Source organism: Harpia harpyja, chromosome 6 (assembly GCF_026419915.1).
Source record: "Harpia harpyja isolate bHarHar1 chromosome 6, bHarHar1 primary haplotype, whole genome shotgun sequence".
NCBI classification, from domain to species: domain Eukaryota; kingdom Metazoa; phylum Chordata; class Aves; order Accipitriformes; family Accipitridae; genus Harpia; species Harpia harpyja.
Window position 1 is genome coordinate 15,733,400 of NC_068945.1, and position 24,373 is coordinate 15,757,772.

Genomic DNA, 24,373 nt, shown 5'->3' on the forward strand with positions numbered 1-24,373 from the left:
AACAAAACCCAGTACTATAGGTAAGAATTTGTTTACTCTAGACTAATTTTGCTTCTATTTTCCATCCATTTTGCATCATCGCTAATATGTTCTTGCCAAGTGACTTATATGAGAAGACTGTCCATAAATTCTTCACAGCAATGCCCTCCTGTCTTCCTGAGAGATGGCAGACAATTTAGATCCTAGTAATAGGTACAGACAGCTCAATACTCTTTCCAGGAATTTCACTCATTATCTGATAGTTGTCAAGTTGGAGTATTTGGATGATGATACTAGCTTCAACTAATCAGATCCAGAAATATTTTGGAGGTCATTGTCAACTTTAATTTTGACAAAATAATTGCACCTTGTTGGCTACCTCCTTGTATTTTCCTTTTTTTAAATTGGCTCAGGTGCAATTGGTCTTTTATTCTTTTAAAAGCTGAATGCTCTATCTAACATTTAGGTTCTGATTCAATAAATGATCTCACACCCTATGACTACTTAATTGCCTTAATATGTTCTTTGTGATTATCTTTGAAAATCTCAGCCTTTGATAGTTGCATTCATAGCAAGAATGAATGATTTGGAATGTAAGCTCTATTTCAAGTGACAATGTAAGCTCTATTTCAGGTGGCAAGTTTGTCATATACAGGTGGTCTAAGCTTTTGTCATCCCTTTTTTTCCTTGCCCCTTTCCTTTGCTTCATGGTATTTCACTGCAAAGGTAAAGTAGGATAATCTCAACGAAAAATTTTCCCATTTTTCTGCGGTGTCCCAAGAGACACCTAGAATGGGATTGCTATTAATGTAACAGTACTTCATATTATAGTGCATTCGCCTGTTTGGACATGCTTATGACTTTGATTTCCTGTGTGGATTTTTCATTTTTTTCAATTATTAACTTAAAAATATGTAAAATCAGAAATTTCTGGAACCTTTTTTTTTTTCTCCCTTATCCTCCTTTAGCATACACTTTGATAGTCATTTTTGAGAGCTGGGAAAATGTATCCTACTGTCAGATCAATACTGAAAAATTTAAGAGCCACCTCTTTACATCAAGTGAATAGTATGCAGTGAGAAATAGTGCTCTCGGTACTCCCATCTGTCTCTTCCCCAAAGAAACATTACACGGTGCTAGACTCATGGTTTACCTGTCTCTAGCAGCTGTGGACATACACGTCTCTGTTCTGCACACTTCTGTGCAGATTCTTCTCTGGCATAGATACTGCATTAGCAGAAACACACATACCCTTCTTTCTACACTTAGGCGTTTGCTGTTCGTGTCAGCAGTCAGGCAGTGCCTGCCACCCGTGTGCCGTACACGCGCATCCTCCACTCACTTGCCTGGAAGCAATCAACCCTTTACACCTTTCCTGCAGCGACCTAAGAAATTACACTGTTTCCTTCTGACATATTGCTCAGCATGTAAGCAACAAGATTAGTTCTGCTTTTCTCAGCAAGAACAGGAAAGACATCAGTCTCAGGTGCTGATGCAGGCTGAAATAGGTCAAGTGTCTCTGTATAGACTTCTTGATTCTTCCCCTTGGAAGTCCTTGCCTGCCTCCTGGGATTTTTCTCCTCATCTTCCCAATATATATGTTTGTGATATATTTGTGTGTGTGTGTACATATATGTATATATACAGAGAAAGAGAGACATACAATTTTTATATATATATATATATGTGCCCACCTGTATAGCTGCATGTTTCTTGTTTGCCTTTTTTTTTGTTTCTGTCTGTATGTCTTTTTCTCATATATTGCTTTGATTGTGTGGGGCTAGGGTGGGTATCTGGTTCAATAACTGTCTTCACCAATTCCTTGTTGTAGACTATTGGGGAGAGTCTTATTACAGTGACCTCATCGACTTGCATCTGGGTGGTATGTATGGCTGAACCTCCTGCTGACACTAACCCTGCTGACACTCCTCCCCACCCCTCCCTTCACCTACTTCACCCATCCTTGGCTCACAAACAAGAAGAAGCAGCCCTTGCACATGACTGGCTATAGCAGAACCCCTTTTCCAGCTCAGGAAGAGGAGATCCTGGCATGCTCCACAAACCATATGTAAGGCTCCCTCTTCTATTTTCCACAGTGGTGATTATTTTAAAATTTACTTACTGTTTTCACTCCAGCCACATTCCCTGCTAGCAGTGGAAGGCTGTTCTGGTTTTTTGCTTCTCCTTTGCACAGTCCAACTCTACCATCTCTGTAGGAAAATACTGTAATGTGAAGGGGACAGCAGAACTGACCTCCCAAGAGCTAACAGCACTGTAAAGGATTAGTCATGCCATTGTCTCCCTCTTCCCCTCCTGAGGCTCATTTGCTTCTTCCAAAAAAGCCAGAGCGTGTTGATGATCTAACAAAAACAAAATGCTCCCTCAAGGAACTTTGGAAACACTTGTAGATGACAGACTCTTCTTCTTTCTTGTTTTGTCTTACTGTAAGGTCAGGAGAGAATCTGCTGTTGACAGTTCCAGTCATTTTTGCTGGAATCTGCTGTTTGAGTTTCCAGTCAGCCCGGTTTGCATCATTACACAGCTAATAAGCTTCTTGCTATGTTGGTTTTTTTTTTTTTTTTTAAATATCCCATTTAGGGCTAAACACACGTTACAGTGTTTAGCTCTTTTTCGCTTAGCGATTATAATCTGGTCATCATGCTGCACCGTGATTCTGCATTTCTTTAATTAATGTTACTTCCTGAATCCCTTAGTAGGTGGATAACTTTGGGTTGCAAATGGCATTTGTTTAGCATTTGCCCATCTTGAAAATTAAAATTCCCTTTGCTAGTTTAATCACCCTAAATCTATTCTTATAAAATGAACACATCTGTCAGTGGATCCAAGAGAAAGCAAACTCTGCCTGGTCTGCCTGGTCATCAGAGGGTCTCATTTCATTTGTCTTTCAGAGTGTAAAGTTGCTTGAACTGAGCTGTGTTTTTGTTGAGGGAGTGCATTACAGTCCAGCTGCACAGAGTGGAAGATCCACACGCTCTAGGCCTGATCCAAGACACAACACTAGGAGTCTTCCCCTGATTTCATTGTGTTCTGCATTTGATCATTCAAACATAATCTTGCTGAGGCTTTTAACTGTCATTTTTTTCTCCTTCTCCACCGGGAGACTGTCCCACATAGTGTCTATCTGTAGCTGGCTATTGGGAATGACCCCAAATTGTCCTGGCACAATAGGCTTTTACTGAAGAACATCCACCTGAGTTAAGAGTATCCACATAAGTTCAAGATTCAAAATGGAAGACTTTTCTGCTTAGTAGACCTAATTTGTTGCCCAGTTCCCCTCTGTCCTAATTTGATGTGATAGTCCTCCACTAGCCCTGTGCTTAATTCACTGTTCAGTCCCTCTGGCATTCTTTCCTGGGGTATCTTCTGCAGCGAGACTTTGAAACCATCTTCCTGTTCATGTCCATCAGGGCTGGCCCATACTTGTATGTGCATAGGGTAGGAGCTGTAAAAGGGTTGATGCTGAATTACACTTAACAGACCCTTATCCCTATTTAATGCTATTTCCACTATACCTCTCCCTCCTCCTGCTTCTCCTCCTAATGCCTCTTTAGAGACAGCAATCCCATCAAAATCACTAATAGTGGCTTTAAGAAATGCAAAATTATCTTTACTTAAAGGGACACTGTCACTTAAAAAATTACTGTGTTGAAGAAAATCTTAATTGAATATTGAATTTACTGTTTATCTTTTTTGCATGTTTGCTTTTTCCACTTCTGTGAACTCAGTTACCCCAGAGTGGTCATTTTTGATCTTCTATAACAGGCTGGTTTTATTTATACGGTGACTCAGTCACTTGGGCTTCCAACAGTCAGAGACAATGTTCACTTTTTTAAAAATGGTTGATACATTTTAAAACTATATCAAGTTTCTGCTCCTCTCAAAAATACCTTTTTTGAAATAAGCTTTAAAAAACTGTATTGGGCAGTATCCCTTTAAATGCAATGAGCCTGCCTGGAGTATGTGGCTTTACAGTATTGTTTTGTTGCCTCTGTAATTTGCTTTATATTTGCTTTTGGGGCTGCCAGAACACTTTTGCCAGAAGGGATACATTGCTCTGATGATACTGGTCACTATTCAGTGGCAGATTTAGAGCTCAGCTTCAAAATTAACATGTCTGTGCAGGATGCTGCATCTGGGTGAAGTGCCATTAAAATCCCTGGAACGCCATGTGGCTGTGTGGTCCTGCTGAGCGCTATAAGCAGCTAGGATGGCTGTGTAGTTAATTATTCTACTGGCAACTTGTGTCTCTGAGGCATAGGCATGACTCTAGAGTCATGCTGTCAGTAGAATGATAAGCAAAATTGCAAAATACTTTGAGAAGTTATCTGTAAATTGGTAATAATTTTTGAATGATTAGGACATTAATTTATTCTGCACTTCCTTTACACTAATGAGAGTTGCGTTTCATTTAGTTGTTACAGATTGTGCAACAACTTCTGCAAGGGAGTGGTAACTTCTGACATCCTTGGTCAAGTTCCAGTTTGCAGGATTACAGATTGCTATCTTAACTACCCCTGTTGCTCTGCTCAGATGCCATAATCCTCTCTTCCTGTTCTAGAATGTCATGTACCATTGCTGTAAAGCAGATGTTTCATTTCATGCTACAGATGGTCACATTTCAATTCTGAGTAATTATTCCTATGTGTATATCGTATATGCAGTTATGTTAAAAGAACATTACAAAGTTTGCAAAGTCAACTGAAATTAAGATTTTGTATTATGTTGATATATCAACAGATTTATAACCTATAGATCCACTGCAGAGAACTCTGCCTCATGTCCTTATGGAATAACTGGTAGCAACACTAGGTTGTCATCCTCTGTGTAGATCCTCATGGAGAGGAAATGGGACATGGTCAGTGGATTTCACAGATGTTTGCTGGCAGCTGTGGAATGGTGAGACTTGAAAACACGGACTCTGAGCCAGACACTGGAAGGATGTAGTGGTCTGGTGGATACACACTCTTTGTCCCTTTTATTCCTTCTTTCCAGACAGTTCTTGTCCTAATCCTGTCTTTTTCCATCCAAAGCTCCTTACCTCACTTCCATTTTCATTCTCAGTCCCAGTTTCTGCTTCTCAGGCATTTAATTTTAATCCTACCTTCTTGACAAATCCTAGTATTCTACCCTTCAGACCTCCTGTTCCTCCCTGCTAGCTGTTCGTAGTCTTTCACTCCTGCTCTAGTCTTCCCACTGAGTCACCTCAGTCTGAATCCCTGCTTCTGGCCTTCTCCCAGAATTTTTGGGCTCTGGTCCCTCTTCTACCCAGCATTATTTGTCTGGAAAATTGTAGGTCATATCTTCTCCAGAAATCTGCCTTTCCCCCCTTACCCCTTTCCCCCTCTCCTCTCTGTCTCTTCTCCTTTAGTATTTTCCATTCTTAGTCTCCTTGCTTAATTAGTCCCAGCCTTACTTCCTCCTTACCCACCGGTTCCTTGTCCCAGTTTGTTCCTTGTCTGCCTGTGGAAAGTACCTCCGTTGTTCCCTCTGTGTTCAAATGAGCGGCTTCCTTTTCCTTGCACCCAGCAGGGAATCATTGAGGAAACAGCTCCACATTCCCATCTTGCTTTGCTCTTGGCTGGAGTATGCCAAGACAGGCAAGAAGGATGTAAGGAAGACAGCTGGTATGTTTGATAGTGCTGATTTCAGACATATGTTCTCCCTTTTGTCAAGTGCCTTATGAACATCAGGTAAACAGGGGGGAAAAAGTGCGACTGCATTTTTTTTTTTTTAATTCTTTGTACTTTGTTTAAAGAATACTCTACAACAACTTCACTTTCTATTAACTTCTTCATAATACTTGAGCTGACTACGTCCTTTAAAGTCCTGTAGATGTAAGTCTGCAGGGCTGGAGTCTGATATACTCAAGTGGGAACAGTCCTATTTCTTGTGATTGGCACACACAACTCTCCTGGAAGAGGAGTGGAGTTTTAAGATAAACATTGTTTTCGCAGTCTGCAGCTGCTTTTGACACTGAAGTGAATTGGTAACATGTTTTCTTTGCTGTAAATTTGGAGCAGGAAAGAGCACTTGATAAGCAGAACTTGTTAAGTATAATTGAAGTACTTTTTAGGTAGTGGAAGCAAAGCAATTACCATTTACCTGCTTCTTTCTCCACACGTCTCACAACTGCACACAAAAACTAACAGTCTTGGGTGACAGGGTCAGTGCAGGACTGTACTAATTCTGACTACATTTTGAAGTGCCTTGAGGTCTAGTAGAAGCAGAAGGTTCCTGTGCAGTCATTTGTGTGTATCTTCTGCTCCAACTATTGCTTTCCCTAGTTTTCTTTCCCCTCCCTGCTCCTCCTCCCCCCCCACCACCCCACCCCACCCCGCCTTCTGCTGGATAAATAAAGGTGTAGTTCAGTTTGCATGACAATTCAGTGGTCTATGAGTTTTCCCCAGGTTTCTTCTAGTGATTGTGCTTTAGAGGATATTGGGTTGGACACAGTTTTACTAAACTGTTAGGTCAGACATAATGAGTGATGTGCTTATGGGATAATTGTCAGAATCCTTGCCCTCAACTTTATAATACCTGCAGTTGTGTGGATACTATTCTCCAAGAGGTGGCTTTCTGTATTCTTGCTCTTTTACAATGCTGCTGCTGTTGAACAGCTGCACCAAATAGTAAAGTTGGAATGCTTTATTTTTCAGTACTCGGGTTTCTGACCATAACTGATTTTTAAAAGGTGGGAAAAAGGATATTTCCTCTGATCAGTGCACAGTTTGTCTTACTGATCTCTTTTGGACTGATCCTTATTTTAAGCACAGAGTTAAAATTAGAGTTCTTAGTCTGCCTGCTAAATGGGTGTTGGAAGTTGTTAGTAGAATGAGAATTTCTAAAGTATCATGCTCTTAGCTTGTGAGGTCAAGTAGCAGCATGAGAGCCGAGATTAGCCTCAGAGCTGGATTTCCTGCCCAGTGTTACTGATTTCCAAACTGCCCTGGTTACTTGGCAATATAGAAATCAAAGTCGTCGGATGCAAAGCTTACAAAGGATGTGATCCCATTTGGTCTGTGGTGTATCTGTTCAAGTCATTTTGATTTGCAGTGGCTCACTACTCAGAAATCATCACAGCTCTCACACCACAGGACATGGGCAAATAGTGAAGGGCATCAATGTGAACCGTAGCTTGGGATAATGGTGTCTGCCACACCAAACTTTCTCCTGTGCTTTCTTCATCCTGATTGATCGTTTTTACTACTGTGCTTCAGATTATGAAGAAATGTTATGCAGCTACAGCAGAAAAGGGCAAAATCAGTCCTGAAGTATTGCTCTTTAAACAATAGGAAAATCAAAAGTAGAAAAGACGACAACAGTCCAGTGTAGCTTGTGTAATAAAGAACAACATACAGTGAAAAGGAAGGTATGTTTTCATGGTGGCTATACAATCTCTGTTCCCTGTTTTGGTGGTGGTGAGCTACGGTATTTATTCTTGGCCTGGCTCTTGGTTTCCACCACTGTAGCAAAGTCTGCAATCTCTCAAGGGTACCATGACAAACAAGGTCTTTCTTGTCATGACTGCATGAAAGATTTCCCAGAAAGATCTGGCGAAGGCTTCTTTTCACAGAGGCAAGATAATTCCTGTCACTTTATTGATGGGATGTGCCTAATCTGCAAGGCAGAGCTTCTACCTCTCCAGAATGTTCAGTGTGCTCGGGAGCTGGGGCATGGTCCTTTCCTCAACATGCTGCAGCTCCTGGCTCCATACCGGTCACCCCGTGCGCCCTTCTGAATGCCTCTGCTTGCCTCTCTGCTACTTGGGCTGCTGAGCTCTGCTTTGAAGGCTTTACGTGCATTTCAGAAAAGTTGCTTTGTGGCATTGAAAAGGAACAACTGGTGATTAACACAGTCTGTTGGTGGGTTTGCCTCTCTGGGGAAAAAATAAGTCATAATTTTCTGTCCAGAACCTATGGTCACACCTCAGACTCTTGCTGACAGCACAGAGGGAACCTGAGAAGTGAATCATCACAGAAATGGTTCTTCTCTTACCCTTCAGCTTCTTCTGAGCAAACTGCCTCAGTGGGGCAGTGGGTGGCTTGTATTGCTGCTGCTGGCAGTGCTCTTCCCATGCTGTGGATGAAGACCTGTGTTGCCAGACCTGGCCTGGGATTTTTGGTGGTGGAGGAAACTTAAACAGAAAGGGGATTGGGTTTTGTTTTGTTTTGTTTTGTTTTTTATTTGCTTATCAAAATTTTTTCCCACTGGCCCTGACTCCATGGCCAGGAAAATTGTCTTGCAGTGATGATCATGCTTTTAATTTAATGAGCCCATGAAGTGGTGATTTCTCTTCTCTAAATAATAATATAACCATAATTCTATGTACTGTAGGATTGGTGATGGCTTTGGGAGAAATAAGAAGACATGTAAGGATTTCCATTATGCAGTCGGACAAGTGATAAGGGCGAGGTAGATGAGATGGGTTTTGACACCATACTGTGAACAAGGGTATTGTATAGGTCTCCTTTTTAATAGTACTGGATAATAAGTTCAGCCTTTTCCCAGGGTTATCTTTAAACATAAATATACAAAGTGAGAGCTCTTGCTGTGAAGTTGTATTTTTTAAAAAATTAACCTTGACAGGAATGTGAACGATCTGATGATACACATCACTATCTAAACTCATCAGCTGGCTGAGGGAATGCTTTTTCCATTTATCAAAACGATCTTTTTTTTTTCCACGGTTCTCTGTTTCTGAAACAGTTAAGAGGCCTTTTCTTGAAAGAGTTAATCTGAAGGAATGGCGAAATGTGTGACATGGAATACACTTAAAGATCTGTTACTGTCAGCGAAAAATCTTTCTCCATTTCAGGAAATATGATAAAATAGTTTTCCTCTTAAAGTTACAAAGTTCATGTTTCAGTCTGCTTGTAGTATCTGTACCACATGTATCGATACTCTTTATTAGCAAGGGTGGGGAGGCAGTTTTCATGACTGTCACCTTAGAGAATTTTTAAAAAATATATTTAGAATTCTACTGCATTATATGTATTTTAGAGCATAATAATTGGTGTAGTTTTCACAGCTTTTAGAGAACTAGAAGAGGTAAGTTTTCAGGTTGCACTTTACTCTGTCTTCACTGTTTAGGACCTCCAGTACATAAGGAACACTTTTTAAAGCCTTGCTAATCATCCTGGGCTGGACTTCCAAAGCAATTGTAATGATCATATAACATGTATTCACTGATGCAACTATAATTTACATCTGGAGTAATTGGAAAGGTTCTTAATAGTACAGGTTATGTTCATTACCTTACTGAAAAGCAACATTAACATTTCCAGTAGCAGGATTATTATAGATACCATGGACTTTGTAACTTGATTCAAGGACATGTTTTCCTTAGGCAAGAGTGGGAGGATAATATTTCTGTTAAAAAATAGCACAACTAAGAGCAAAGGAAGAAAACACAATTGCAGCGAGTGGGTTCAGTATTACAGCCTTCTGCTATGTAAGTCCTGTGGCTTTTTGCTGAAGACCAAAGATGGTATCTTCTCCTAGGATCAGCCCCTTTGCTTAGTGATGACAAGTTAGTAGTTAGTGGTCATGTCGCAATGAGATGAATGGCATTTTCACATACCAGATATTTATTTTCAGATCAAATATGGCCAATTGGGAATTCCTCACCAAGTCTGTATGTCCATGGTTTGAAATGTATAAATATAGCTGCTTTTGAGTTATCAACATTCCATACACACACACACAGAGACACAAAATTCTGAATGAAATCTCAAACCCTGAAAAATTGAAGTGGATTTTTCCATATAATTATATGTCCATCTCCTGATCCCCCCAGGACCAAGTTAGAGAATTAAAGCATATATAGAAGAATTCATGCTGAATAAGATAGGATATGAAATAAAAAAATATAACAGGTAACATGCACTAAATGCTCTGCTTTGTGTGGAAGCTTATTCTTCACAGTGCCTTTGCGGTTTGGGGTTTTTCTTGTTTGTTTTTGCTTTTGTAACCTAACCTGTGAAATGGCAATCATAGAAAAAAAAGCCCTAATATTCTTCCATTTTAAATGAAGAAGTCAGAAAATTCTGAACAACTAGAATTAAGGTTCTGGTACTGTCAACTAATGTTGGTACGATCCTTTATTTGTAACTGTCATATGGCCAACTGTGGCACCTCTCCTAATGTTGCCCCTTCCTGCTCCCAGTACAGAGGTTTCTTCCTGTCTGAGAAAGCCACGCTGCTCAGTCACAGGCTTTGAAGCCGATGTGCTCTCCCTCTCACTCCAGCGTGTCCTCTGTGTGCTGGTCTAGTTCTGTGATGGTCCCTTCTAAAGCCTTCCCAGTTCACTGGTAGTCTAGTTCTGTAAAGCTGTCTCCAAACCACATATATCAAGCTCTGCTGACTTCTCCAGAATAAGTGTTATTCTTACCATATTATTGTTGTGGAGTTTATGCCTTTTCCCAACACAGAAATGCCTCCTCTTTATAGATGCGGTTGTGCATTGAGAGCAGTAAATGTTCCATTCTGCTAGCTCTGATGTTTCAGGCTCATCACCTTCCTGGTGCATATGTTCTCCTGTAACTATTAGTGATGTTGGTTATTTCCTTCTGTTTATCTCTGTAACATTAAGTACAGCTGAAAAGCAAATTCTCAGTGTTAAAACAGCTGAACCATTTTAGAGATGAGAAATGTTTGTCCTTCACTGGGTGATGAAAAAGATTCAATAAGTCACCGATACTAACAGAACTTGTAAGCTTTAAAATGCTTTGTGAAATGAGAATGTCAAGGGAGAGCTTTAAATTTACCATTTTAACTCTGCAAAGCCCTCAGTTGGTCATTGCCCCTGCAGACCCTGATGTGAATCACTTTTTTTATCCACGTAAAAGCCTTTTCCCTTCTAAGCACAACAGTACAGTTGAGTACATGTGTACTCACCATACTTGACACAGCAGATCCTGGCAGGCTGGTTCCACGTTAATCAGATTCTTCCCATGATGTTCCCTGTCTGAAGAAATTATTTTCCATTAAAAAGGACACTCGCCATCAGTGGATGCTGCCATGGTGTTAAGAGCATGGTACTGGTAAAGCTTTAAGGTAGGGTGGCTGCTTACAGTTGGTGTCTTATGCATGCAGGCGAGACTTTTTGTAACCCTGCTTGAAATTTGACATTTATCAGCAGGAGTTAAATATTCATCTCTGCTCGTCCTGACATCTTGTTCACAAACCTTTTGGTTAAAGACCATGTGATTGAAAAATGTATGTTAGGAAAAAGTACAGTAATAATAACCTCCTGCCTGGTATTTGTACAGCTCAGTAAGAGTTCACCAGTACCTCAGTCTACCTCTTACCTGTTTTCTGTGCTTATTAGGGACATTATTCATCTGTAGAGTGTATCCCTTGTTTCTGCTTCTCCATTTCTTGTATTTTTTCTTTTCTTTTCTTCTTGTGTTTCCTTTCTTTCTCACTCTTATGCTTTTTGTCCTTTGCTTGTCTTTTATTTCACCCCTTTCCTCCTCTTCCGTTCCACTTCCAACTTCCTCTTCCTCTCCTGCCTCTTCCTCTTCCTCGTTTGGTCCTATTGAAGTTGAGCCCAATGCCGGGACACCACGTCGTAGACCTCTCTCCTTCTGCCCTTGCTGTGCCCATGAAGGTAACGTAACCTCACACGCTCCCTGTTCTCCTTGACCACAGCTGGGTTGTCGTAGCAGCACTAGTCAGCTAGTGACCACAAGGCCCCCAGCCTTTTTCTTGCTGTGTCCCCAAACCAACCTTCTCAGTAGCAACCTGGTAACCAGCTTCTCTGAGCCTGTGGCAAGTTATTAAAGGTACAGTATCCCTTTTGCTAGTCCCAGCTGTGCTAGGGAAGGTGTAGCGACTGGGAGGGACATTGGGCAGCAGCGGTGGGAGCAGTAACATCACACTTAAAAGTTTCTGTTTTCATTTGGTGGCTTCAATTTCTCTGTTCCTCCTGAAAGATGTTTGGAAGGTGGGGTAAGGGAAGACAATCTGCTTCCTTAAATACGGCCTTTTAATTAGTATATATGGATTAAAGGAATACTGTGTCTTTATAAGGACTGGTTTCTTTAAAAACCAACAAACCTTAAGCTAGATCAGTTTTCCCTCATCTGTCTTGCTGAGTGCATTCTTTAACTGTCCCAAATGGAGTTTGCTGTAGAGTTTCCATTGCCAAGGCATGGGGGAAGGGGTTGTTTATGTGTGTTCATGGTGTAATTTTGCTAACCACTTACTCTGCTTTCCATGGTGCTCCCTCACATCAGTTGTCGGTGCTCCCTCTCCAATCCTCCCATTATTCCTCTGCTCGTTGGCTGTTTAAAAATACTTATGTATTTCATAGGTCAGTAGTGTTGTGGTTTTGGCTTTTTCTTAGAGGCATTTGTTTTCTATACATCCTGGCATCGGAAAGGATGGGGAGACTTCCCAGTGTTTTCATGGCGCCACAGCACTGGACATCTGCATGTACAGTCTCCCTCTCCTGTCGCCACATGGGCATATTGTGCAGAGATGCTCAGAAAGGAATGCTTGGAACTGAGCAACACACTGGTATAAAGTCCACAGAGCCAGAGGCTCTTAGGGTGGTACAACTGGGTCTGGTATTCCCCAAGGGTCTGCTATTACTGTTTTTCAAAGGCAGGTATTCTCAGCCTGAGCTGCAGGTTACTAGGAGTTGCAGGCTCTCCTTTGTTTAGCTCCAGTGCAGCACTTCTCTGAGCTCCTAAGGATGGAGGCAGGGCACAGGTCTGAATTAACTAGCCATTAATGTGGTATTTGTGAAGTGTTTCCCAGAGTTTTAATAGTAAGCTTGCTGCTTGATTATTTTTAGCATCAAGATGACTATTTGAGAGTTTTTGATTTTGATGTAGATAGTATATATCCTTAATAACAAACTTAGACAGGGGTGTTAGTTACTTCAGGATGCCTGGGTTACATGCAGTGCAAGCTGATAGGATGCAGCAACCCAAAAATACTGTTGAGCTTGATTTGAGGCCTTGCTCCTGCCTCCAATTCCATGCAGGCAGGCACATTGCTAGTGTCCTTGAGGGTGTCTGATATAAGTCACAGCATTCATCTGCAGGTAGTTCAGTGTGGAATCAGTGGTCCAGACCAGGAGATTGCTAGGAGGAGCTTCCCTGGTAAGCTCTTGCATTTGGTAAATTTCAACAGAAGGCTTTGGGAACAGCTTTCTGTGATTTATTCCACATAACTCCTGACAGATAAGAGATTCATCAGTAGACTACTGAGTAAGTTTAGGAGTGGGTTTTAAAATAAATGAAATAACAACTAAGAGTTCTGTACTAGGTGGCCAAGGCCCAAGGTATTTTTATTCTGCTTTGATATTAGCAAATGTGTCTGGGGATTCTTTTTCTTTCCAGTGCTGATGTGCAATACAGTAGAAGTAGTTTCTGTGTTCACTGTGCAGAGGGGATCTTCAAGATGGATAGGTATACGTGGCTAGGAGGAGCAGTCAGGAAAGATTTATTTAGCTATTGAAAAAAAGAAAAGACAAGATGTTACTTTTGGCCAGTAAAAGAAAAGATTGAGGACATGCAATTGAAGAAAATAAAGGTAAAACACATGGAGTGGCAATTGAATCTGTTTCTGATGAGCATACGTTTAAGTAGCTGGCATAAGGATCTATAATGCTCTTCTAATGAAAGGAAAATTGAAATACTTACAGAAATCTGGGCTTTCTGCATTAAGAATGAGGAAGAAACAAGCAATCACAAGAAAAACAGAAAGGGGAAAAAAAAAAATCAGGCTCTAAAGAGAAGAGAATCCTTTTGGAGGTGACTTCTACTCTTCTGTGTACTCTAGGCAAACTGAATGGACCCGGCTTGGGAGTGCTCTGGCAGCATCTTGCTCGGCTTTCTTTGCACATTTTGCCCCATTGTTGTTTTTGCGGTTTGGGCTTGTAAGGATCACAGGGTGTTACCTGAAAACTTACCAGGTTTCTTTTTTGGCAGGCATGGGTAAGAAGGATGATCCCAAGCTGATGCAGGAGTGGTTCAAGCTGGTGCAGGAGAAGAATGCCTTGGTTCGCTACGAGTCTGAACTGATGATATTGTGAGTGAATCTGCAAAGCTTCAAAAGGGGGATTACAGTGTTACTAATAGTATTGGAAGATCTGTCAGTACTGTCTTCCCCATAATGACAGGAGGTCAGCAGTCTCCTAGGCTGATTCTTGGCTGAGATACAAATCTGAGTATGTTTCAGAGGAGTGATAGAAGAAGGAATAATGCAATAAGGAATGAAAGTTCCAACTATTTATGCACATGCGGAAGTACGGCTGTGTGTTTAAACCTCTGAGCCCTTCCCAAGCTGTTCTTGGATAAAACATGTCTTTGTTTACACAAGTGTTTTCGAGCTATGCAGAAATAATGTGTGACTCCTCCTGGTTTTGGTAGTCCACTTTTAAGCGTAGCCAGAAGTGTTTAATTTAGTCACCTTTGCCATGTGGCCCTCTGCCTGTAGTGGGACCCCAGTGCCTCTCATTTGGGCTCAGATGATAAGGCTTTTTTCCTGTTAATGAAATTGGGGAACTTTCTGAGTCCCCATGCTGCAAATTCACTGAAATTAATTTCTGACTATGTCAGCTGACCCAGGCAGTGTGGAGGCTGGTCGTCTTAGTGCCTGTGTCAGAAAAGCCCCAAAATGTTGTCTGCATTGTAATCTGGAAAGGCAACGGCCTGACATGTCCTTAGTTGATAAGCAACTTTGTCTTTAGAGTGGGAAGTGGCAGGAGATACATAGAGGTAAAGTATAATTTTGCAGTGATTGCAGATTTGTTTGTTCCTACACACTGTTTTAGATTTAATCCCACCTATAATCTGCATAACTTTCTCTATTGCACTTCCTAGCTGAAGGTAGAGAACTTGAGATGCTGAAAGTACATTTAAATCTTTAAAAAATATAGTTATATATCTCAGGTGTTTCAAGAGTTGTTCCAAAACAGATTGGTAAAATGCATAGCAGATATCTAGAAGGGGAGCAGAAATTGAGAATGGATGTGAAGCAATGTATGGAGTATTTTAATATACCCAGAACTTGGATTCCTGATATTTCCCTTTCAGTGCTCGGGAGCTAGAACTGGAAGACAGGCAGAGTCGATTACAGCAGGAACTCCGGGAGAGGATGGCAGTAGAAGGTGAGAGCAAAAAGGAACATTCCGTGGATTGTATGTGCGTATTTCTAGCCTTGTGTATGCTGATAGTTTTTGATATCTCTGTAGATCATCTGAAGACAGATGAGGAGCTCTCAGAGGAGAAGAGGATCCTGAATGAGATGCTAGAAGTAGTCGAGCAGAGAGATTCTCTCGTCGCTCTCCTTGAGGAGCAACGGCTTCGAGAAAAAGAAGAAGACAAGGACCTGGAGGCAGTCATGCTTTCCAAAGGTTTTAGCTTGAACTGGTCCTGAGCTTAACACATTTACCTCCGCTGGTCTGTGTTGTCCAGTTGGCCTACCCTGAGTTCGCCAGAATTATGTGGATAGGAAGATGTTGAAGGGGAAACTTCCAAAGGGTCCGACAGCATGCAGGGATTTGGTTTGAAGCACTCAGAAGCCTTTTGATAAGTGTGTTGGTTCCAGAAGCTTAAGTTTTACATGTCTGCAAGCCAAGCTGAAGATAATGAGTTGAGACTGTGGAGTCTCCTTGAGGTCCTATACAATGGACCATATTTTTGTGTGTGTGGTAGGAGGGAAAGGAATAATCCATGTGTGGGGATGGAGGTTAAGGGAAGAAGTACCCTTAACTAAACTGGATTTATGGCAGTCCATTCCTTTCCCGTTTTTACTACACCAGTTCTAATAGAAGGGAGGGAAGTGGCAACCCTCTCTGGAAAACCACAGCAGCCTGTAGCAGCCTGTATGGTGGAGTCAGCTGTCAAGAGAGAGCTCCAGAAGCCCAGGGCAACACCTTCTTTTCTTTAGTCTTCCTCCCCACCAAAGAAACCTGCAGTTGATCATTACGCATGGATATGAAGAAATATGAGACAGAAAAGATACTACTAGTATGTGTGATGAAACTCTCTGCCTCCCGGTTTTTAGAGAGATCGGGGCATCAGGGGACTCTCTCCCTATCACAGCCTCCTAAATCATCATCTTATGGGGAAAAAAGGGGAGAAGAAGAGAGAGGGAAGATGCCCTTCTGCTTTGCTACACACTGGAGAGACAGCTACTGCTGGCCTTAGTCTTCATGGCCACAGCTCAGAGGCTGGTGGGCTGCTTTGTTCTGTTTTTGTTGTGACTGTTTTGACACTGGAAAATACTGACTGTGGGACAGTGGTAAGTGTGTGCTGGGGCAGGGGTGTTAAGAGGCAGCATTCCCTGGCTGTTAGGCCCCTAAAAGGGAGAAGTCCTTAAGTGACTGAACCACCATTAAGACTTTTCAGTGTTTTTATTTTTTTCCTCTGTATTTTGTTTTTGCACATTGGAAACAAAGCTTAAGACCTGCCTGGGCCCTCAGTCACTTTGACCCTTTTATGTCAATTAACTTATTTTTTTAATACTTGAAAGAAGATTCATTTTTGTATCTTTTAGGAAAAAAATGGACGAGTGATGGGTGTGTGTGCCTGCTGCATCCTACAACTTCCACTTCTAAATTACTGGACGTTGTTACCTGTGGCTATTTATTAGTGTTCTTATTAATAATTTGATTTTTACACATATTTGATTGAGGAGGGAGTGTTTTAACTCTGTTAGAGAAAGACACTACTGCGGATTGGTCCCTGCTTCACAGCAAGGACAGCCTTTATGTACCCATGGATGTATCCTGCCCTAGGAGTTTTCCTTTATGACAAAATCCTGTGCACTCATGGAGTTGTAAGAATCTCTTTGTGTTCCTAGCATACTTTTCTTCTGCATCCTAGATTCCCTCTGTTGGACTAATAAACCTATAATTTATTTAAATTTTACATTTTTATAATAAGAAGGCCAAAGCTGTGAGGTAGAAATATCCCGTATGTCTCTTTCTCACTGAAGGAGGGGGGACACACTCCTGAGATACAGCTAGAGGGACTTCCATGAAAACAAAAATAGCACATTTCCTGCTGCATCTGATGGAAGAAGCTCCTTTTGGCTCAGCTCGTGAAGCTGCTGCTTTTCAGCCAGGAGGGTACTCATTGTAATCGTATGTTAACCAATGAGCAGGATATGCACTGAGCAATTCAGCGCCATTCACTGACAAATTCCCTCAGCACACTATGTCCTTAACTTGTCCCGGCAGAGCTGGAATAGTACTGTGCATTGGGTACGTGTCCCACCCTTAACGTGATGTGTTAAGAGGTCTTCCCCCCTCGGGAGGTTGACTGTGTTCTCTTCTTGTTAAAGAAGTACTAAGCCTGCTCTCCAATGTCTTTGTGAAAGTGTCCCATTCCCAAGCATATTCATACAGTGTACTGACTCTTTCAGCTTGAACTTACGCTGTTGGTGCAAGGCACCCAAGCAGGGCTGAACATCCTTTAATCTTTTGCTCCAGGACAGAATTTAGCATGGTTTCTTGCTGTTGGTTCTCTACCTCCTTCAGAGAGGTCTTCTGTAAGCCAGGGTCTATTTGAATTCACCTCTGACTCAGGAGCATACCTCAGGCTGAGGAAGAATGGGTAGGACTGTCCCCAGAGACTCTGAGCAGTGCTGGTTATTAACTGTGGAAACATGGTTTTTCTGTCTCAAGTGTTCCCCCTTTACCCCCCCCCTAGTGTTTTCTGATAAGGCATTACAAATTAAATCCAGATGCTCCTGAAACCAAGCAGGCAGGCAGCTGCAGTGCTACTTCGTAATTGTGCATGTTAGCAAGTGGTACCTGCTATACCAGCATCACAGAGAGTTGGCTTACCCACAGGATGTCCAACAGAATTCCCCCCATTTGCCAGTGCAGGGGCCAGCTGCACAAGTCAAATTGGCAATGGTAGTTTACATAGTCTGCATTTGAGGGGCCAGTGGAAGCTGGAGAGGAGGAGGGAAGAAAGAGGGAAGCTAGATAACGTAGTTTGTTGTAAACTGTCTTGTGGAGAGAATTGGCCTCAGTCCATTTTATAGTGCACTAGGTATATGGACCACATCTAACTGCTAACAAAAGATCATTGAATGTGAGCTGTAGAACAGAAAGAAATCCTGAAGAAGAAATACCAGATTACTACTTTTCCCTTTCATGCTGGGGGACGCCGGCCAGATCTTTGCAATACTGAAGAGTGGTATCACTTGACGGTGTAATGCCCTACTGCAGGGGAAAACCGCATATTCTAAACCTGAACTCTTTAGGTTATGCTGAAGGCCTCCAGCAGTGAGAATGAATATGAAGAGCTAACATCGCACATGCAAATTAATTAAAAATACACGAAAGGGAATGTTAAAAGGCCTTTTTTACAAATGGTTGTAAAAGGCACAACTTGTATTTGCTGTTCCGTTGCACTTTAAGAATATGACTTGCATATCAGATACTGGGGTTTTTTTACTATCTGAATATTTTTAATTCAAATTTTATATTTTTAAAGCTGAAGAAGGCTCTTGTGACCACAAGATCCCTTATTTGTATCAGAATCCAAGTAGGATGTTCTAGCTCTTTGTGCTGCCCGGGTGGGCAGCAGCACATGACTCAGCCATGTGCATTTAATGACCCGTGTCCATTCTGTGTATGAGGGTAGCAAAAAGGCCCTCAGCTTGCGAGAAGTGGGCACGCAAGGGCATCCATCCCCATGTGACGCGGTCCATACCAGGGGCTGGCCGCTTCCTCCCTGCAGTAGGTAGGAGGAGAGCCGAGCTTGGAACTTAGCCTGTGTTCATTTTGAAATGAGCACACTGAGGATGGGGCAAGCACTTCAGTCCCCTATGGGGAAGGGAGGGGGATACCACCTCCTGGAAACACCTGGGAGACAAATGGGGATGGGGGAGTGAGGACTGCCAAAACAACTAATCTGCTGTTTTCACAGTACAATTCTTTTTTTTTTAACTCTTCTGTTCCTTTTAACCATGTTTTCATTAAAACTCACAAATGGCTGTAAAATCCTGAGCTTCAAAGAACTAATGTGGGGAGGTGACAAGATGTTTCAGCTCCAACTTCCAGACATATTCCTTCTTTCAGTTAACCAATACCCCATGGTCTCACTAGGGCATGTTACAAACTGCGTTGCTGAACATATTTTAGAGCAAACCGCAAGTTTTAAAAGTCTGTCCTTCTCTCTATCTGTCTCTGCATTTTATGTAAATATTTGTTTGTATGTAAAGACACCAGTGGATCCTTGGGTTACCCCCAGGGTCAAGAATCTGAGTTTTGTGCAATGCCTAGGCCTCTTTTAGAACACGGTGCTTGCATAGAGCTAGTCACCACATTTGTGTGCACTCTGGTGGTTTTTAATATTTTTATACATCCTAATCCTGAACATTATGAAGTATTATAAGTGGTCTAGACTGCATGATCTAGAGCAGCCGGCAGTTCCATTTTCTTAGCAGCTGTTCCTAAAATGTGCACAGCTACACCTTGTTTGGTTAACATTCTTTTAAAATGAGTTTTCAATTAAGTGTTTACACCAGACACCAGTGGATGACAAAGGTGTTGCATTATAAAATCTCCTGTGTACAAACTGAAAAGCCACAATATGGCTTTATGGGAATTTCAGTCATTGCTGTCTGCAATAAAGAGAACTCTAAAGCATACTAAAAACCAGCCTGTATATAGTTCACAGAGAAGGAGATTGCTGGCTTCCGACCGTTGCAAAATAACAGAGATTAGAAGCTTTCCAAAAGTTCCTGCTTTTGGATTGCTCAGAGTACTGCTATAGGCAGGGTAGCTGGGCAGATGAGGATGTCGCTGAAAGCAGGTGTGAAGGGGAGGATGCCATGTTGTCATGGCATTGCAGTAATTTAAATACTCTGTATCTGTGCGTGCATGCGTGTGTGTGTGAAGTCTAATCCAGGGGAAGGGATCTGCTTTGGCATCTTCCCTTTTGTATGAAAGTGAACTCTGATATTCAGATTGTTCAAGGCTTTTATGGTTGGCATGTATGGAGTGTTAACAGAAAAGCATATACCATACCTGTAAAAAAACCCCAACTCTGTTCCAGCCTGTTTTCTCTGTTTGGTTGTGTTTTATCTTTGTTTTTATGCACACTTGCTTCGTTGGTGTTGAGATTTTACCACCTCAGATGGCCAACTGAACTAAAAAAAAAAAAAATAAAGTAATTAATTATTTTTTTCTTTTTGTTGGTGGAGTTACCATTTGTTTCCCTTAAGTTCATTCCCATGGTTCATGATTAAAGAGGAAGCCAGGAGCTGAGGGAAGGTGATCTTGAGATGAGATAAAAATCTAGGTGTTAAAGGGCCTGACTTCAATTTCTCTTTTGCTGGAACACTTGGAGCCCATCTGAACTATCTGAGATACAAATAAATCGATCTTGATACAGCCCCAATACATAGCCCTTCTTTCTCCATATTTTACATTGTTTCTTTGGATTCACTGTGAAGAGAAATTACAATAAATAGCCAAGAAGGGGTGAAGGTAATGTACATTGAATTGTAGGAACTAGGATTTCATTTCTGTAGCTGTAGCTCACTTCCTTAGCCTGTAGTACTAGTGTGAACATCTGATGCTGGTATAGCAGCATTCCATAAAATAAGGAGTGAATGACATGAATGCCTCTGTGCTGACTTTCTGTGTGGTTTTAAGCCTTCACCACTCCATGCCTGTGTCTCATCTGCACTGTGCCAGCTGAGGAAGGTTAGCTAAGCGATGTGCAGTTCCGGAGCTGTGCCCCTTGAACAAACTGGAAGGATTCAGAGTTTCAACCTCACCAGCTCATGTGTCAAGAAAAGGCATCTTGTCTGGGTGAGGAACCTGAAGGTGCACAAGTCCACAGGACCTGATGAGATGCATCTGCGGGTCCACTATCCATCATATTTGAGAAGTCGTGGCAGTCCAGTGAAGTTCCCACCGACTAGAAAAGGGGAAACATAACCCCCGTTTTTAACAAGGGAAAAAAGAAAGACCCGGGGAACTACAGGCCAGTCAGTCTCACCTCTGTGCCCGGCAAGATCGTGGAGCAGATCCTCCTGGAAACTGTGCAAGGGCACATGGAAAATAAGGAGGTGATTGATGACAGCCAACATGGCTTCACTAAGTGCAAATTGTGCCTGACAGATTTGGTGGCCTTCTGGGACAGGGTTACAGCATTGGTGGACGAGGGAAGAGCAACTGACATCATCTACCTGGAACTGTGCAAAGCATTTGACACTGTCCCGCATGACATCCTTGTCTCTAAATTGGAGAGACATGGATTTGATGGGTGGAGCACTTAGTGGATAAAGAATTGGCCGGGTGGACGCGCTCAAAGAGTTGCAGTCAATGGCTCGATGTCCAAGTGGAGACCAGTGACGAGTGGCATTCCTCAGGGGTCAGTACTGGGACCAGTGCTGTTTAACATCTTTGTCAGCAACGTGGACAGTGGGACTGAGTGCAGCCTCAGCAAGTTTGCCGACGACACCAAGCCGTGTGGTGCGGTCAACACGCTGGAGGGAAGGGATGCCGTCCAGAGGGACCTTGACAGGCTGGAGAGGTGGGCCCGTGTGAACCTCATGAAGTTCAACAAGGCCAAGTGCAAGGTCCTGCACACAGGTTGGTGTGGCAGTACACTTCCCCCCACCCCCCACCCCCCCCCATCCCGCCAGCATGAAATGAAACTTCTCCAGGCAGAGAGAAGGGGAAGGAAAAAAAAAAACCTAAACCCTGGAGGCCGCAGGTTGAAATTTGAACTGGCCAATCGAGACGCGCCAGGTACACGGAGATGACTCTCCTGGCCAATAGGATTAAATGACCACAGGTCAGATTCGACAGGGGTATAAACGGGGTCCCGCCGGAGGACACGCTGGAATCAGTCCTCCTCGGAGCAGCGGGTCTGCAGTTGGGGACTCCCCCTCGGGTCGGGGCACCGCCCGAGCCAACTCCTCGAGGGAGAGAGCCCTCAGCTTTTAGGTGAGTGACACGCACGTTTCAGAGCCATCACTTTAAATCTTGGGGATTCTTGAGTCAGCTGTGTAGTATTAATTCTCTTTACATCATTGATCCTGTGGTTTATAAAATGTTACCGGACTTCTAACTAACTTTTTACTGAAGAATAAATCTGAGTTTAACACCTGTTGGATTTGGTTATGCGTGCATCCCTAACAGTCGGGGCAATCCCAAGCACAAATACAGCTGGGCAATGAGTGGATTGAGAGCAGCCCTGTGGAGAAGGGGATGAAAAACTGAATATGAGCCGGCAATGTGCGCTCGCAGCCCAGAAGGCCAATCTCATCCTGGGCTGCATCAAAAGAAGTGTGACCAGCACGTCATGGGAGGTGATTCTCCCCCTCTGCTCCGCTGTCATGAGATCCCACCTGGAGTGTTGCGTTCAGCTCTGGGGCCCCCAATATAAGAAGGACATGGACCTGCTTGAGCGGGTCCAGAGGAGGGCCACCAAGATGATCAAGGGGCTGGAGCACTTCCCTTGTGAGGACAGACTAAGAGAGTTGAGGTTGTTCAGCCTGGAGAAGAGAAGGCTCTGGAGAGACCTTATAGTGGCCTTTCAGTACTTAAAGGGGGCCTACAGGAAAGATGGGGAGGGACTCTTTAACAGGGAGTGTAGTGATAGGACGAGGGGTAATGTTTTAAACTGAAAGAGAGTAGGTTTAGATTAGATATAAGGAAGAAGTTCTTCACTGTGGGGGTGGTGAGGCACTGGAACAGGTTGCCCAGAGACGTTGTGGATGCCCCATACCTGGCAGTGTTCAAGGCCAGGTTGGATGGGGCTTTGAGCAACCTGGTCTAGTGGAAGGTGTCCCTGCCAATGGCTGGGGGGTTGGAACTAGATGGTCTTTAAAGTCCCTTCCAACCCAAACCATTCTGTGATTCTATGATCTTCTGTTTGAAAAGGGCGCATGTTCAGCCTAAGTGGTGGGTGCTGGGTCCAGTAAACATCAGGAGCTTGAAGTCCGGAGGAATGACATCAGCAGCACTGCTGTCATTAAGTAGACTGAGAGAAGTCACAAGACTTTGTGCCTGTTTTTTCAACAGGCAGAAAACACACAGGATGTTGTGGGAAATCCCAGCTGGGGAAATCCCAAACAATGAGTCTAATTTTCCTGCCCACCCAACCATTTTCAAAACAAAGGATAAACCCTGGTGTTTGTAAGGTGGTTGGATTAAAGCAGACCTGTTATGGCAGCAGGGGGGATGATGGGCCTCGATTTCTGGCCTGGAGGCTGGGGATGGCAGGCTGTGCTGTAGGTGGCAGGAGGGACACAGCTCACTCCTTCGTTTGTGCAGCTCAGTAGGTCGGCAGTTCTTTGGGGCTGTTTCAAGCTCTACAATTCTTCTTGTCCTTTTGGTCTCTTGCTTTCAAATGCTAGTGGGAGAAAGCTGCGGTCACCTGGCAGGGATCTCTCTGGTGTCAAAAGGCCAGTCTGCAAGGATTTCTCCCTCGATGTGAGAAGAGAAATGAATATATGGAAAGTGACCGCTGGACCCTAGGACACAGGAGGTTGGCTCCCATCCATAGGTTAAGAGACCAGCCTTGCGACACTTTATCATGGCTTTTTAATTACACTGCAAGCTTGTTAGCCCCTGATGTCAATTGGGGACCCAGAGGTTCTGCTATTTTGTAAACTACGGTTGTTACCAGCGCCCTAGAGAGACCTTCCTGTATTGCTTGCTCTGGCAGAGACCTACGCCGGCTCTGGACAGAGGGCCCTCCGAGATGAGCAGGGTCACACTTCCTACACAGATTAGCCATGTGCGTGTAAGAAATAACACCAGAAAAAGGCCCTCTAACAAAGAAATCCTGCCTCAGGAACCCAGCGTGGTGGCAGCTGCTGCTTTCGGTTTCCATTCATAATGAAAGCAGCCTTCAGGAGCCTCCGACCCTTTCTTTCCACACGTGGTGTTTCATGCCCGCAAAGCTGCCTCACCCACCCTACGCTGTTCCCCTTGGCACACAACCGTGACCCCTCCCCAGCCCTTTGGGTTCAGTGCAGAGGTAAGGAATAGCGCAGCAGTTAGCAAAGTGGGAGTGTGAATGTGCCCTTGGCTCTGAGGAGCAGCACAGGAAAAAGGATGTATAATGGGTTCATTAAGTAACACGCAGAGCCTCTTCTTGGCAGCAGAAGATATAACTTGGCCTGGATAAAGACAATGAATGTAACTTGTCAGGAAACTGACAGTTAACTAGGGGGAAGTCATGCCTAACACTAAGAGCAAAGAGCAGGTGAAAAACCTGGCATTCTGGCTTCCCTCATGTTTAACAGTTTTTGAAAAGTCCTCACCTGCAGTGCTGTGAGAGCTGCCTGCATTAGCAATTGCATTTTTAAGTCCTGCATATAGGAGAATGCAAACCTAATCCTGTAAGGATGCTACCTGGCCTCACATCTCTCC

General features: G+C 43.0%; 1 protein-coding gene across 21 annotated transcripts in view; it reads left to right on the top strand.

Moving 5' to 3' along the window:
• MICAL3 (microtubule associated monooxygenase, calponin and LIM domain containing 3) overlaps positions 1-20,147 on the top strand; it is a 188,131-nt gene extending 167,984 nt beyond the window's left edge. For 14 of the 21 annotated variants that reach the window (XM_052790710.1, XM_052790708.1, XM_052790707.1 and 11 more), the window contains 5 exons: positions 1,811-1,861; positions 11,546-11,611; positions 13,944-14,043; positions 15,051-15,124; positions 15,209-20,147. In XM_052790710.1, coding sequence (XP_052646670.1) covers positions 1,811-1,861; positions 11,546-11,611; positions 13,944-14,043; positions 15,051-15,124; positions 15,209-15,393 — 476 coding nt within the window. In that variant the 3' untranslated portion in view covers positions 15,394-20,147. The remainder of the gene's footprint in view (positions 1-1,810; positions 1,862-11,545; positions 11,612-13,943; positions 14,044-15,050; positions 15,125-15,208) is intronic. The other 7 variants (XM_052790715.1, XM_052790718.1, XM_052790720.1 and 4 more) reach the window with 3 other exon arrangements.
• The last annotated feature ends 4,226 nt before the right edge of the window (positions 20,148-24,373 follow it).